Source organism: Chenopodium quinoa, unplaced genomic scaffold (assembly GCF_001683475.1).
Source record: "Chenopodium quinoa cultivar QQ74 unplaced genomic scaffold, ASM168347v1, whole genome shotgun sequence".
Lineage (NCBI taxonomy): Eukaryota > Viridiplantae > Streptophyta > Magnoliopsida > Caryophyllales > Amaranthaceae > Chenopodium > Chenopodium quinoa.
This window is the reverse complement of record NW_018744469.1, coordinates 4,031,260-4,046,824: the sequence shown is the minus strand read 5'-3', so window position 1 is coordinate 4,046,824 and position 15,565 is coordinate 4,031,260. Positions and strand designations below refer to the sequence as shown.

Below are 15,565 nucleotides of genomic sequence, written 5' to 3'. Positions count from 1 at the left end.
TTGTATTTCAATTTGATTTTTGAATTAAAAATAAATTGGATAAAATGCATTTTACCGACTCTCCCACATGGATAGGAGATTGAAGTTCAAGAGATGCCTTCCCTATAAATACCAATTATTTGGAATTGGGAAGGGACACTTGAGTTGAACTCAATAAGGAATCTCCCTATAGGTGAGAAAACATTTAAGTTCGTAATACTCTAGTATTTTCATGGTCTAGCCCCGACTAACCTTCGGGGTAGGGACCGTCCGGGTTGGATCTCGAGGGTGGACTTCGTCGGAGGCTAACGGACTTGCGGAGCTAAGGCTTTGAAGTCCGAGTTCTATAGGAGCGAAGCATGCGTCGAGGGTATGATCGTCTTTCTCTCTCTCTCTCTCTCTTAGTTAATTAATTATGTGATTATTAATATGCATGTTTAGTTACTTTAATTTGTGTGCGGGCCTTGGGCGGGTTTCATTCCGCGTAGTGTCAGACAATACGAAACCCAACATGGAGTTAGCGATCTCTGTGATCGTGAATGGGGTGTAACCTTCACACCCGTGAACGGTTTACAAGTTCCTAAAACTTTTTGGCGACTCGTTATCTCTAGCTTCTTTTCCTTGGAACGTCGCCTTGCCGTAAAGCATGAACCATAGTAGAGCTCAACGATGAGTAAAAAAAATTCCCTACAATACCCGAGCCAAAACAACCTTCTGTTGCAAAACTTACCAAGGTAAAAGATGTCTAGGATGGTGATGAACAAGGGCAGATTGACACTATATCCATTTCAACTCCCGAATCATTGCCTGAATCAACACAACCTCCTGTGACGATTCAAGATCAGGAAGTGGAGATCTATGATGATACTGCATCAAGAACCAGTGGGTCTATTCTAGAAATGGTTCACGATGACACCACAAATTTTTAGACTAAGGGTGCTGAGCCTCAGATTGATACTAAAAAATCAAATCTTCGTGAAGTGACTTTTGCAGAAAAATGTTTATCTCCAGATTTAGGTGAGTAACACATTTCTTTCTTTCATATCTCTTTATTGGTATCTAACATGCCTGTTATTTCCATTATTAACAATCATTGACCAAGGAAATCAAGGCAACAAAGCTTCAACCATATATGTGTCAGGTGAAAGAAAGCATCCTAACCTTATACAATTGTGATGTTTATTTAGTCTTTATCAACACCTGATTGTTATACACATGTATCCCATCACCTACATCTCTAGAGATCAAGCTTCTTGACAAAGCCCTGTCTCTTTGTGAGAGAGTAGAGTTGCAAGAAGCACCAAGTTCACAGGTTAAACTATCTCTGAAACTCATGACTCAAGTTCGTCTGTTGGAAAACAATGATCCAGTTGTATGGGAATAACTATATGTCGCCTGTGAAGCATGTGCTATTGAATTAGCCAAGAAAAGATCATCTCTTCCCCCTTTGATGACTTCTTATATATCCCGACAAGTGTCCTAAGTTTTCCAACAACGAGATCTTTTAAAGAAGAAAGATCTGGAGCTAGATGTTAAAATGGACCATCTGCGGACTAAGATCGATGAGATCATAGAAGAAGAAAAGAAGCTTCAAGCCTCTAATCTATGGAAGAACGAAAACTTCAAGATTGTAGAAAGAGAAGAAACAATTGAAGCGCCAGATTTCCGAGATGGCGTTGATGAAAAAATGCAATTTGATCGCCACGGTGAACAGATGGCGTTGATGAACAAATGCAAGATTCTTCTTTCTGAGGTTAAACGTAAAGCAATAGCTAAAAAGTCCCTTCGCTTGTAAATAGTACATTTTATTTGTCAAAAGCCTCTAACGATGGATGCTTCTATTGTAGATTTTTATATTATACTCCCATATGCTTGGGTTGTACCATTTTAAGAACTTTCCATTAAGCGCCCTTGAAAACATTTCCCCATCTAACTCTTCTAACAAGTAGGCGTTCCCTACCATGACTTTGTGAACTCTGAATAGACCCTCCCATTTAGAAGACCATTTTTCAAAGATATGATCTTTGTAGTCATGTTCAGGAAGCTTCATCTTCCACACCAAATCTCCTTCCAAAGAGATCTTATGTTTTACCTTTTTGTTGTAAGACTTTGCTACTTGTTTTTTCTGAGCTTCGATTTTAGCTAGCGCTTGGAGTCTTTCACCCTCAACGTCCATCAATTCAATGGACATCGATTACTGGTAGCCTTCTTGGCTTATCCCCATTTGCTTAGCTACCCTAGTGGACTTAGCACTTAGCTCTGCTAGTACAATAGGTTCAAGTCCATAAACTAATTGATAAGGAGTAGTCCCTATTGAATCTCTCTTTGATGTTCTATATGCCCAAGTAGCATAGTGTAAAAGAACATGCCAATTTTTAGGATTTTCATCCAGCATCTTAGCAATTCCTGGAGAGATTACTTTATTAGTAGCTTCGGCTTGTCCATTGGCCTGAGCAAAGTAAGGGGTTGATTAAATCTTTTGGATTTCAAATTCCTTGAGATAGGAATTGAACTCGTATCCTGTAAACATAGTTGCTTGGTCTATAGTTATAGATTCTGGAATCCCGTACCTTGTAAAGATTTTCTCTTCCAAGAACAAGATCACTGCCCTTGCATTTAAGTTTTGGAAAGCCTGGACTTCTATCCACTTTGTGAAGTAATCTGTAACTATTAGAATATATTCATGATGAGCAAATGAGGGAGGTTTACTAGGCACAATTGCATCCATCGCCCAACCTCTAAAAGGCCAAGGTTTAATAATGGGGTGCAACGTAACTCTATTGTCGGTGCCCTACTTATTGGTCTAAAGCGTTGACATTGTCTACAACCCTTTGCATACGGCAATCAATCTTGTCTAACTGAAGGCCAATAAAATCCCATGTGATGGATTAACAACCTCATCTTTGTTCCTGCTTTATGAGACCCACAAATTCCATGATAAACCTCTGCTAAATTGGTTAATACTTTCTTTGTGCTAATGCACCTTAGTAAAATGCCTTGAGGATCCTTTCTATACAGCTTACTTCCCATAAGAAAGTATTTAGTAGCTGCTAGCCTAACGTTTTCTAGCACCTTCCCTTTTTAGGGGTCTTTTAAGTACTCCTTAATCTCCTCTCTCCAATCTATGTCCTGGGTGAGGATACTATATTTATGTACTTCTGCCTTCACTTTTTCATCTAAAGGTTTCAATTTGTATGTATTTATGTGAATCATTGATTCATCGAAACCTTCAAAAATGGGTAGCGAAGCTTGTTGTGCCAAAAAGTCAGCCTCTCTATTTTTTTCTCTTGGGATATGAGATACTTAGATGAATTCAAAAGCATTAATTAACTCTTGAACGATATATGAGAAGGTCATTGCCAGAGTTGAGATTTCTTTGTATTCATTGTTTACTTGAGCTATCACCCACTGCAAATCGCCTAACACCTTAACCTTCGTAACCCCCATATCTTTCAGAGTCCTCAAACCAATCACTAAGGCTTCAAACTTTGCTCTGTTATTTGTGCATTGAGTTGAGAAAATGATTGTCATTTTAGTCACTACACCAGAAGGTGAATAAATCACAATTCCGGCTCCAGATGACTCCCTCCTACTAGATCCATCAAAGAACATTGTCCATGGTTTTTCCTCCTAGACCATAACATTCTCCATAGGTGGATGGTCGGCCAAAAAGTTAACCAAGGCCTGTCCCTTAACAGCTTTCTGAGGTACATAAGTCAGCAGTTCGAATTGTGATAATTGCATACTCCATTTACACAACCTTCCTTTGATGAAAGGGTTATTCAACAAGTATTTGAGCACATCTGTTGTGAAATAATCTCCAACGGGAAAGCCATAAAATAATGATTAAGTTTGATGGAAGTATCATACAAACTCAAACACCATTTTGCAGCATTGGTGTATCTAGTTTCAGTATCATGTAGAATTCTACTTTAATAAAAAAAATTACCTATTCATGACCTTGTTTTTTCTCTTGGGTTAACATTCTTGCAATTGAATCCTTGGTAACTGAAAGATACAATCTCAAACGCTTTCCATTTTGTTTAGGAGGAATTAGTGCTAGTGGAGTCGCCAGCTTCCCCTTGATTTGTTTAAAGGCATCTTGATGTTCGGGCTCCCACTTGAACTCTTCTCTTTGCTTAAGTTTAAGGAGAGGAGAAAACACTTTTGTTTTCCCAGCTAAGTTAGAGATAAACCTTCGAACATAAATAATCTGCCCCAAAAACTTCTATAGTTCCTTTTTATTGGTCAAAAGTGATGCTTCAAGAACTGCTTTAGCTTCTATGTCGTTCTTGTGCACCAGGAATCCCAAAAACTTACTGGCTTTAACCCCAAAGGCACGTTTAAGGGGGTTCATCTTTACATTGAACTTCCTCATCCTTTCAAATGCTAAAATGAGGTGTTCCAAATGCTTTGATAAGTCATGGGATTTTACCAAAACATCGTCTATGTAAACCTCCATAAAGTCGCCAATCATTTCATTAAATATGAGATTCATATCTCTCTGATACGTTTCCCCTGCACTCTTAAGTCCAAATTGCATCGCCACATACTCATAGAGCCCCAAAGAGCCTGGGCACCTAAACGTCATCTTTGAGCGATCACCTTCAGTGATCCTTATTTGGTGATACCCAGAAAAACCATTTAGCGCTGATACAAACTTGTGTCTTGACGAGGCATCTATCAACATATCTGCTACAGGCATGGGGTATTGATGTCTCTGTAATCTATGCATATCCTAATTTTGCCATTCTTCTTAATTACGGGAACAATATTAGCTATCCACTCTGCATATTTGATGGGTTGTATGAATCTTGCCTCCAATAGTTTGGCAATCTCTTCTTCTATTTTAGGAATCAATTATGGCGCTAAACATCTCGGATTCTAGACTATAGGATTGTAACTAGTTTTAATATGAAGTATATATTGGATAATAGAATTATCTAAATCAGGCATTTCATGATGCACCCATGCGAAACAATCCTTATTTTTGTGAAGTATATCAATCAATAATGACTTGTTGTAATACCCCGAATTTTTAAAACGTAATTAGTATTTTCTTAAAAGGGTATTTTAGCAATTTATTTTATTATTTGAATTTTGGAGCCAAAATGATATTTGAATTTTGGCGCCAAAACATTTTACAACTCAATTATTATTTTGGATTTTTAGATAAGATTTATTATCCATTTATTTTATTTTAAAAACCGGATTATTTATACATATTTGGATATTTTAATTAAGCAAAATTATATTTTATTATTTAAACGGCCAAAAATTTCTAATTGAGTAGCTTTGATTTTCGGATTTTCTAAGTGTAGAAAATCTGATTTTCTTAGTTAAATTATTTAGTGAATAATTGGTATTTTTCTAATTTATTATTTTCTACAAAATATATTATTTACACAATCATTTTTATTCTGTAAAAACTAGCAAAATAATTGCCTAAATATTTAAAGGGAGGTCCGGAAATATGAGCTTAGGAAAGCTCAAATTTTCGGCCACCATATTGTATTTTGACCAAAATTATTTTGGTAATTTTAGTATTTTAATTATCTTCCTCCATTCTATTATTTTCCTTAACTCTTATTTTCCATCTCCTAAATATTTGATCATCTTATTTCCCTACCTTAAACCATTCTTGATTATTCCCCAAGCAAAGCCATTTACCATTTTGTATTTCACGACTACATATTTACCTTATTTCTTCATTACTTAATCACCATAACCTAGACTTTCCATAATTCTTTAGCTCTCTTCTCCAGGTAATTTCCTTAAACCAATTTACCATAATTCTTCCTACATTCTCCTACCATAATTCTTGCATGAGCTAGCCTATAAATACCCCCTCATACCTCTCATATTCTTTACACCAAACACTCAATTCTCTCTTCTTCTCTCTTACTCTTCTTTTCCCTCAACCTTTTCCTACTTTTCTTCTCCTCTTTTCTAAAAGAAAATAAGCTTGTATATCTTTGGAGCCAATTTTCTGGCACTTATTTTCAGTTTTGAGGTTTTTCAATTTCACAAAAAATTGTTCATCTTGAAAAGTCCTTGAGTTTAGGCTCAAGAATCACCCAATTCGGAGTTATATTGAAGGAGTTATGGCCTCTTCAAGTTCTGCCTATTCTTTCCAATGCAAATCCAATTCTCTTTAATCCTATTCCTTTATTTTCTTCATGCTTAGTTTTCTAAAATATAAATACCTATTTCAAAGCTATAATTTGATAATAATGTATTATTTTTAAAAGAGTTTTATAGTCCGTGCACATTATATTTAGGTTTATGTCTAAAGATGATGTGATAACCTTATGGTTATGTTAATTGCAAGGTGTATTCGTGATTGAACTTTGAAAGTGCAAAGTGGTGATTGATATTCGGAACCAAGGTACGTTTAGGTGTCTAGATACCTTTGAAAGTGATTAGTTTGAATAACATATTTTATATGATTTTATTGGTGACTGAATTAAATTTATTTGAATTATGATTTATGAAATAAAGTATGTTTGGAGGTATTGATTTTAATATTAGTTTTAATAAATGTATTTTTGAAGGATTGATTTTCATATCATGTTTTGAATGGTTTGAATTACTTATCATGTTTAAATAAAGAAATTGATTTGAAAATTTTGATGAATTAAATAAAAGGTTTTTCAAAGGAAGAGTTATTGATTTTAAAAAGTTATTAATATGAGATTTAATTCTCAGCATTTATTAAAAGGTTGATTTTGAAAGCATGTTGAATCAAATAAAAAGGATTTTTGAGTTAATCTATTATAAAGGTTGATTTATTCAAAGAGGAATTTCATGAGAATTATTGAATTATTTATAAGAGCCTTACAAGCATGATTATTATATTAATCCCACTATGCGGATTCATTGAAGACTATGGACTTTGTATGACCTAGTCTTTCCTCAATAGCCTTGAAATAGTAGGATACTAGCTTGGGGGGTGTGCACACTTAAAGAGAAGATTGAGTTTTCGAAAAAAATTGATTTTACTAATCATTATTATTGAGTTATTGAGTTATTAGAATTGTTTTGAGAAGATTTGAGAATTGGTTTTCAAAAGAGGAATTGGTTTTATAAATCGTTTTATCGAGTTATTGGAATTGATTTTGAATCATGAGTTTTGGAGTTATTGGAATTGGTTTTAAAAGCATGTTTGCTAATAAATTGAATTTACTTATCTTGCAGTTATCGCACTTAGCATATTTTGCTAATTCGTATTTCCTATTTGTTTTGGTTCGCCCTGTTTACCTTAATGGTAAGCAGTGTTGACTATTTTTCAGGTGGAGTCAACATTTGAGCATATGGGAGTGCATAATGTTCTTCACCTAGATTAGGAATGTTGGTCCTTGTTTATTTATAATTACTCATGACAATGGTTTCTATTTATAGATATTATTAATAAAGAAAGAGTTTGAGTTGCCGCTGCAAAGTATTGGTTTTGGTTAGTAGTTTCGGTAGCCTTGCGTAATCACACGGCGGTGATATGCCTAAGTTTATTTCTACGGTATAATGATACGTATTATACTGGTATTTCCGTAGAGGGACATTTGGGAGTGTTACACTTGTCCTTTCTAAGTAATTCCTTACTTATATAAGTGAAACTAGGATAATCATTAGTTTCGAGATTGACTTCTTCTAGAGGATCATGGACCTCCTATTTGATATCTGTACTCTTAACCCATACCTTTTCATTCTCTTCTTTACCATATAACTCTTTGTCCAAGTTTGGAGATGATCGGGTATGGTCATCAGAGTTTGAGTAGTCAGATAGACATTCAGGAGCTTCATGTTTGTGATAACCTCTATATATGTTGCGAGTAAAAACTTGCATATATATTTTGAAGAGCTAATAAAGTACCATATCTAAATTTGCTTTTTATGTAATTTTCCATAATATTTGTTCAAACTACAAACATACAAAGAATGATACTCAAACATATCCAATCTTAAGTACTCCAAACTTAGAGCTGGACTCTACAGGCGAATAATGTTGTCTTCATCTACATCTACCTTTTTTATCCTGGCGATTGCACGGTACACCACCTTCAGTTTAGGAACTGACTGGGAATCATGTTTGAGTACAATCTCATCTGTCTTTGGTGTTAACTTTGCAAGAAACCTGGGAAAATGTTGGTTAGTATCAATCATAAAGGCTTCTACATCAGCATAAACTAATTCGTATTCATCACCATTCCATAATATTATTTTCTAGTGCAAAGAAGAAGGAATAGCATATGTGTGATGCAACCATTCTCTACCTAGGATAGAATTACAAGATGCTTCTCCTCTTACTATGAAGAATGTTGAAACTATCTAGTAGTACCAACTTGGATTTCAATATATGCTAACCCCTCAGTACGTTTAGACTTACCATTGAAACCAACTATATTAATCTTAACACTAGCCAAATCTTTTTTTCTTTTACCAATCTTATGAAAAACAGACAAAGGCATTAGATTTATTGTAGCTCTTGTATTGACTAATACTTTCCCTAGTTCAAACCCTTCACAGTCACAAAAAGAGGTTTTTTATGCGCATTATTAACATTGTAATCCCTTAAAAAATGTTAAATGACTAATTGTTCCTGATCATGTGTTACTGTTTTTCTACTAGGAGAACTAGATAACGCTCTATTCAATTCAGCAGATATAGTAGAAATTTTATACCTACCTACAGTTTCTGCCTGATCCACTTCATCTGCCCATGAATTGGTACCAGGTTTCACCACTTGAGCTCTAAACTCTACTGGTAAAGTTACGGTATTATAATCTGCCTCACAATGCTCCTCTGAATACTTTGACAGAAATTCCAGATCTAATCTTGAAACTTCCAGGTCAAGACCCTCTAGGTCATAGTCTACTAACTCATATGCTGGTTGATCTGTGGCCATTAGATCCTCACCTAAGCTTTCCTCCTTATGATACTCTAAAGTTAGATCCTTTTCTGGAATGCTTTCCGGCTCCTTCACTATGGGATGATTCTGGATAATATCGCTAGGAAACTCAATAGACTTTTCACCATCCATTAATTGTTCAATCACTGTGTCAACTTTAGGTTGGACAATTTGTGATGGAATGGTTCTGAGGATACCTTTCTTCAAAGCCTCTTCATCCAATTAAACTATCATCGCTTGAATCTGGCTGCTTAAACTCCTTCTAACTGACTTCGCCTTTTTTATGGATTTCATTTTTTTCCTTGAGCTTATTATCATTCTTTGTCACTTTATCCTTCAACACTCCTTCTATTCTCTCTTACATACTCACGTAGCTGCCTTTTTTGGCCATGGGTGCAAAGTTTTCCTTTCCTTCATTCACCTTATGGAAATTCAATATGTGCTTTATAGAAGGAGTCAGATTGTTGATCTCTGTCTTCTTCTTATGATAAGTTCTTTGGTGTCTAGGTATCCAATTGGGATTATTTGGAATAGTCTCAGTCCTGACCAATTCAAAATGCAACAAATTAGCACAAGAATGACAAAGATTGTGTCGTAAATTCTTAAGTCCCTCTATTGCTTTGGGTTGCAAGGGAAATAATTGAATTGCCTCTTTGTAAGAATATGCCTTTTGTTTGTGATTACTTATCTTGTTAGGTGACCTATTGGTCTTTTAACTATTCTCAGCAGGCTTAGCTTTGTCCTTCTTCCCTATAAGATTGAATTCAGCAAGTTTCATCACCTGATATTCCTGCTCTGAAACAATCATTGCATTCATTCTGATCTTTTTATACAGAAACCCTTTGAAGGCCAAACATTCACTAGTGGCATGAGCAGAGCTAAAGTGCCATCTACATATCATCATATCTTCATAATCATCATCCTGGAATTGAGGTGACACAATTACTCCTTCCTTGACTAGTCTTTCATACAATCTACCGGCAACAATAACCTCCTTCAATCTTTTTATCTCACCCTGCACAATATCCATGTCAGCACTTACTGTTTTGGGGTTTTTTATGTGTCATGCGAGAGAGTTACAACACCAAGACTGGCCTCTGGACGCCTATAACTGCAAAACAACGGACACTCCTATGGGTGGGAGTTCCGCCTCCGACAATCAAGTTAGAACGTGTTCGGATGTAAAAAGTGCGGAATGTAGATGGGAACAAGCTCCTCTTAGGAGAGAAGTGATCATCCTACTGCCTTGAGACAACCTCGAAATCCGAGCCTTAGCTCTCAAAAAGTGCAATTAAAGCTGGAGTTAATGCTCAGCAATTAATGTACACGTGTGTTTAATAATTTCTGAATGATGTTCCTGTTAGGTTTCGTAGAGTTCGACTCTACGCGGAAGAGAAACCTGCCCAAGACCCGCCCACTAAATAAGGCAACTAAGAATGCAATCACAAATTAAACAACAATTAAGAGAGTGAAGGAAAAGACATTCATACCCTTGGCGCGTGCTTCGCTCGATCCCGAGCTCTTACTTCAAAACTTGAACCCCGAAAATGCGAAGGTCTCTAGCGGCTCGTACCCACAAACTCGACCCAAACAATCCTAGTCTCGAAGGTTAGTCCGGACTTGACCAATAAAAACTAGAGTTTCACGAACTTAAGGTTTTCTCACTATTCTAAGGAGATTCCTTTTTAGTTCCACTCAAGTGTTCTTCCCAAATCCCAAAACTTGGGTATTTATACGGAAATGAACCTTGATTTTCCATTCTCAATTGCAATTTTCCTTATTTTATTTTACTCAAAACAAAATAAAATTGCAATTCAATCAACAAGTTACAAGTGGCAATAGGAGGAGAGGGAGAAGGTGAGGACCACCAAGGGAGGGGACCAACCCACCTTGCTCCCCAAGGAAAAGACCAACTATTGGTCCCCACTCATGAAACCGGACCACTCCTCCATGTGGCTTGCTGGCAGCCTGCCTTGGCTTCCAGCTGGCACCTAGCACCAAGGTTAGGCAGCCGAGCCAGCCAGTTAGCACACACACACAGCTAGCCCGCAATGCATGCGCAGCCAGCCAGCACAAGGCAAGCCAGCACGCATGCCTCACTGCTGCTTGGTGCGTGCTGCTAGGCGCTGCTGCTATGCGAGACCTAGCACGTGTTGTTGCCTGCTAGCACACACATACAGCTAGCATGCCTAGCACGTTGCTGGCTGGTGCATGGTAGTGTGCGAGGCTGCTGCTAGCAATGCGCCAGCGCTAGGCCCTAGCATGCTAGCAAGCACGCATAGCCTAGCACGCTGCTAGCATGCTGCAACGCTTGCGGCTAGCGATGGCTGGGTGCTTGGCCTAGCATGCTAGCAAGCATGCACCATGCATGCGATGCTTGCGGGCAGTGCTAGCTCATGCCTAGCACGATGCGATGGCTAGCGCTTCTATGCTAGCACGCCTAGCCACGCATGCACGCATCTTGCGATGCTTGTGCCATGCGATGTGCGTGTGTTAGGGGTTGCTAGGCACTCATTACTTGGGACCTTGCCTAGCCTAGCACTCACATGGCTAGGCCAATGCGAGGCTACGGCTAGGTTCGAACTTGTTACTTGATTGATTTCATGCCTTATCGAATTCTAAATTCAACTCGACTTATGACGCCTGGTCTCGACGCTCTAAGCTCGATATCCGACGCCTTTGTTTGTAAACTCTAACGACCCATCAAATCCTTCGGATTGATTCGACGTCTCGGATCGGTTTTTCGATTGGGTTCGACCCGAAGGGTTCAGTCAAGATTAAGCTGTAATATTAATTGTACATTAATATTATTGATCGGAAGCGACCTCCACCTAGGCATTTCGATCACTTGACCTTACTGAAGAATTAGCTTTCTAATAATTCTGAACCCTCTACCGGAATAATACACTTGAGCTCATACTTGAAAGCGTAAAGCTTTGCAAATGCACAAGCCTCCAACGGCTCTCACACTCGAGACCCGACTCGAACGGCCCCTACCCCGAAGCTTAGTCGGGGCTAGACCAAAATAATACTAGAGTATTACAAACTTAAAGGTTTTCTCACCTATTGGGAGATGCCTTATTGAGTTCAACTCAAGTGAATAATCCCAACTCCTAAAGTTGGTATTTACAGGCAAAGGCTCCCAAAAACTTCAATCATCTTTCCATATGGGAGAAATGATAGAGTGAGAAAAGTAAGCAATTAATTTAATTCCAAATTAAATTAAATTAGCTATGCAATAGTCAAATGACAAGTGTCAACATGAGGGAGGGAGTAGGTAAGGACCACATACCCATCCTTCGAGAGCAAGCATACACCCACCAACCCCATGTGCATGGCACACCCCAAGCCTTGGGGCTCAAGGCATGCCATGTGGCATCCTTGGCCCTTCGGCTGGGCTATTTAACTTGAGCACCAAGGCCCGGCCTTCACTGGCTGCCTTGTGCTCTCGGCTGGGCTAGCCAATGCGCCTCATCGCATCATAGCAGGCCTCGCACGCTTGCGGGCCACTATTGCTACTAGGTTATGCTGCTGCCATCGCAAGCCTAAGCGCAAGCCGAACTGCTGCTGCTGCTGCTTGCTAGCCGCAGCATACGCTAGCAAAGCCTAGCTAGCTGTGCTACTTGCTGGGTCCTGCTTGCAATGCTTGCGCACCATGTACTCGACCACCAGCCCCAGGTAGCCCACGCATGTGGCTTGCTAGGCTTGCGGCCAGTGCAAGGCTTGCAGCAGCATCAAGCTGGCCCGAGCCCTCACTCGGCTAGGCCAATGCGAGGCTAGGACCGTAAGCCTTGACTTGTTGTTTGACTTATTTTCTTGTCTTCTCGATTCGTTGAATCGACTCGACGCATGACGCTCGGTTTCGACGCTCTAAGCTCGAAATTCGACGTCTTTGTTCGTAAAACTTTATTGACTCATTTAATCCTTCGGATTAATTCGTCGTTTTGGTTCGGTTACTCGATTAGGTGTGACTTGAAAGGTTCAGTTAAGAATAAGTTGTAATATTAATTATGCATTATTATTACAGATGGGAAGCGGCCTTCAGCTAGGAATTTCGATCACTTAACCCCACTGAAATAATTAGCTTTCTAATAATTCCGAACCCTCTATCAGAATAATACACTTGTTCGAAGGACAACATTCCTTTCAATCTCTCACTTGTCCTTTCGGACAAGTGTGCTAATTGTGTATAGCCTATTTCTTATGTCACTTAATATCTCTTCATGAACTATAAGGTAAGATTCTTCATCATCCTTATTACGTCCAGAAGTGTTTCTCGATTTTCGAGTTTGACTGTCAATAAGAAGATGATTTCTAAAATCCATCTGAGCACAGCCATACATTTTCACAGTCTCGCTCTTCGAGAGGCCTTGTTAACAACAAAGACATGTTCCCTATTATTGATAGAGGGACATTCCCAGTCTTGCATTGTTAGCTTCCCTTACTAAGAGGCCCTAGCCGCCCAACTGTTGCCTTTATAATCCCCTTTTACGGTAGACATTTGACAACATCAAAGCGGACTAGTACTCAAACAAGAGAACTAACAACACTCATGATCGAGGAAAGAGGTTCCGATAACCATAATGAGCGATATACTTATGATGATTATCAAATCTCCTAAAGTGTTCTCATAGGTCGATCCGGTATAGTTCCAAACCAATACCTGTGCAAATGATTTATGACAATTTGTCCTTGTAGCACAAGAAACGGTGCTATATATCATACTACGCACCAATCTCATGCGGTCATTATTCGTCCAACTTTCAATGACCTCGATTAGGGATATTTACGATGTGATATTCAACGTTCACTTAATAGGTGTTTCTTTATCCAAGACATGGTCTTGATACCCTATTTTTAATATCGTCAAATCAAATGGACTCATTATTTAATTCTAAACCACAATTAAATAGTTTGTGGAATTTATTAGTAAAAAATTTATTCCACTATGAAACTTTTCAACGTTTCATCTTATGATAAATGGTTTTCCCCAAATGTTTTAAGAGTAATACTCTTGACAAAACATTCATAGAAATCATACCCATATGTAATATGCTTAATTTCTTTTATGCAATTGTGAATGTTGTGCTTCACTTATTGCATAGGTTTAGTTATGATTATTTTGCAAAACTTAGCATCTTCATTATCAAAAACTCTCATAATAAGATGATAAAATTTGAGAGTGTTATGAATTATATGTGATTTAGGATTTATTGTCCAAGTGATGGCTCCCACTCATTTTCATGATTTGAGATCCTCAACTTGACACCCTACAATCATCAAAGTTTAACAACGAACTATCCATTGAACAACTTCCTTATTATTGTCTTTAAGGCAACAATGTTCTCAACATATACTTTAGCAGATTTACTAATGATGCTTTGCTTGGATTTTACTCCAACTGGCTCACAATGATTTGGATACCCTAATTATTTGTGATTATGGAAATTTACCTTAAATTTCTGCACAATATACAAGGACATAAGTTCATGTTACCATTCTCAAGCCACGACGCATTTTAACCTCGTGCTTATAAATGGCTTCCTTGTTAAGGATTTGATCCTTGCTAAGGTTATGCTCACAACATCAATATTCAAATTATATTTGTTTCCATGTCAAGAACTCATCCTTTTACTTAACCAAGTGATATGGATGTTCTTGATCATAATCAAACGATCCATTGCTTTGATTCAAGTCGATTGGTATTTTATACTTGTCATGCTATAAGCATATAGGTCATGTGACGATTCCATATTGTAGCATACATGATGGATTCAATTGCGGAAATATTCCCAATTTCATCCCATTCATGTGACTTTTAGCTCATCTAGTTTCATCGAGTCTTGTTAAATTGTTTGCTATATGATATGGTTGAAAGTCTCTATTAGAGTCTTTCTTGTTTGACTTAGTATTTTCCTAGCTTGTACTTTGTTCAAACATGTACTTAGTTTTATACATGTGGGTCGAAAGCCTTTTTAGGTCCTTCATGTTTAACACGGTAAATTCCTTTACTCGTTCAAACATTTTATTAAGTCTATCCAATAGATCTTAATTCCCACTATGTATTAAGTATCGCCTTTAGCTTGGTCCATCATTGAAACATTCTTTCAAACCCAAGCATTTAGCATTTGATAGTTATTTCACAACATAGTTCGTAAACTTCTTGTTGGACCTTTACAAAATTGACTTTTGCTCCCACTAAACTTCTTTATTCAAAGAATTTTCATGTTTCTCAACAAGTCAAACCTTATATTAACTTTATGAGAAAACACGTTCCAATTCCGACATGTAATGCTTCCAGCAATGGATTACTTGAGCTTGCTTTCAAATCTAGCACTATTTAGATTTACAAAACCCTTAGACTATTTCCATAGTCTCTTCCAAAATCCTATTTTAGGATGGCGATTTTGGTATCTATTTTGCCATATTTCATATGCGCAATTTTGCTAGAATAATCAGGAAAAGACTTAAGCATTCCGATTAGTGAATAGGTTTTTATTAAAATCAACGCCATGAACTAATTGTATCCTTTTCAACCAATCTAGCTATGTATGCATATACATTTCCATATTTGTTAGTTTTCTCCTTGAAAACTTATTTGCAACTGATTGGTCGTTACCCTTCATCAAATTAATCAAGTTTCAAACATGATTTTCAAACATGGAGTCTTTTTCGGATTTT

General features: G+C 37.5%; 1 protein-coding gene across 1 annotated transcript; it reads right to left on the bottom strand.

Moving 5' to 3' along the window:
* Positions 1–1,801: 1,801 nt before the first annotated feature.
* On the bottom strand, positions 1,802–2,170 carry LOC110697595. The gene has a single exon (XM_021874985.1). The coding sequence runs from the start codon at positions 2,168–2,170 to the stop codon at positions 1,802–1,804; it is 369 nt and encodes a 122-aa protein (XP_021730677.1).
* Positions 2,171–15,565: the final 13,395 nt, after the last annotated feature.

Coding starts and splice junctions, on each gene's coding strand:
- LOC110697595 (XM_021874985.1), bottom strand. CDS start 2,170: ATGTCCATTGAATTGATGGACGTTGAGGGTGAAAGACTCCAAGCGCTA.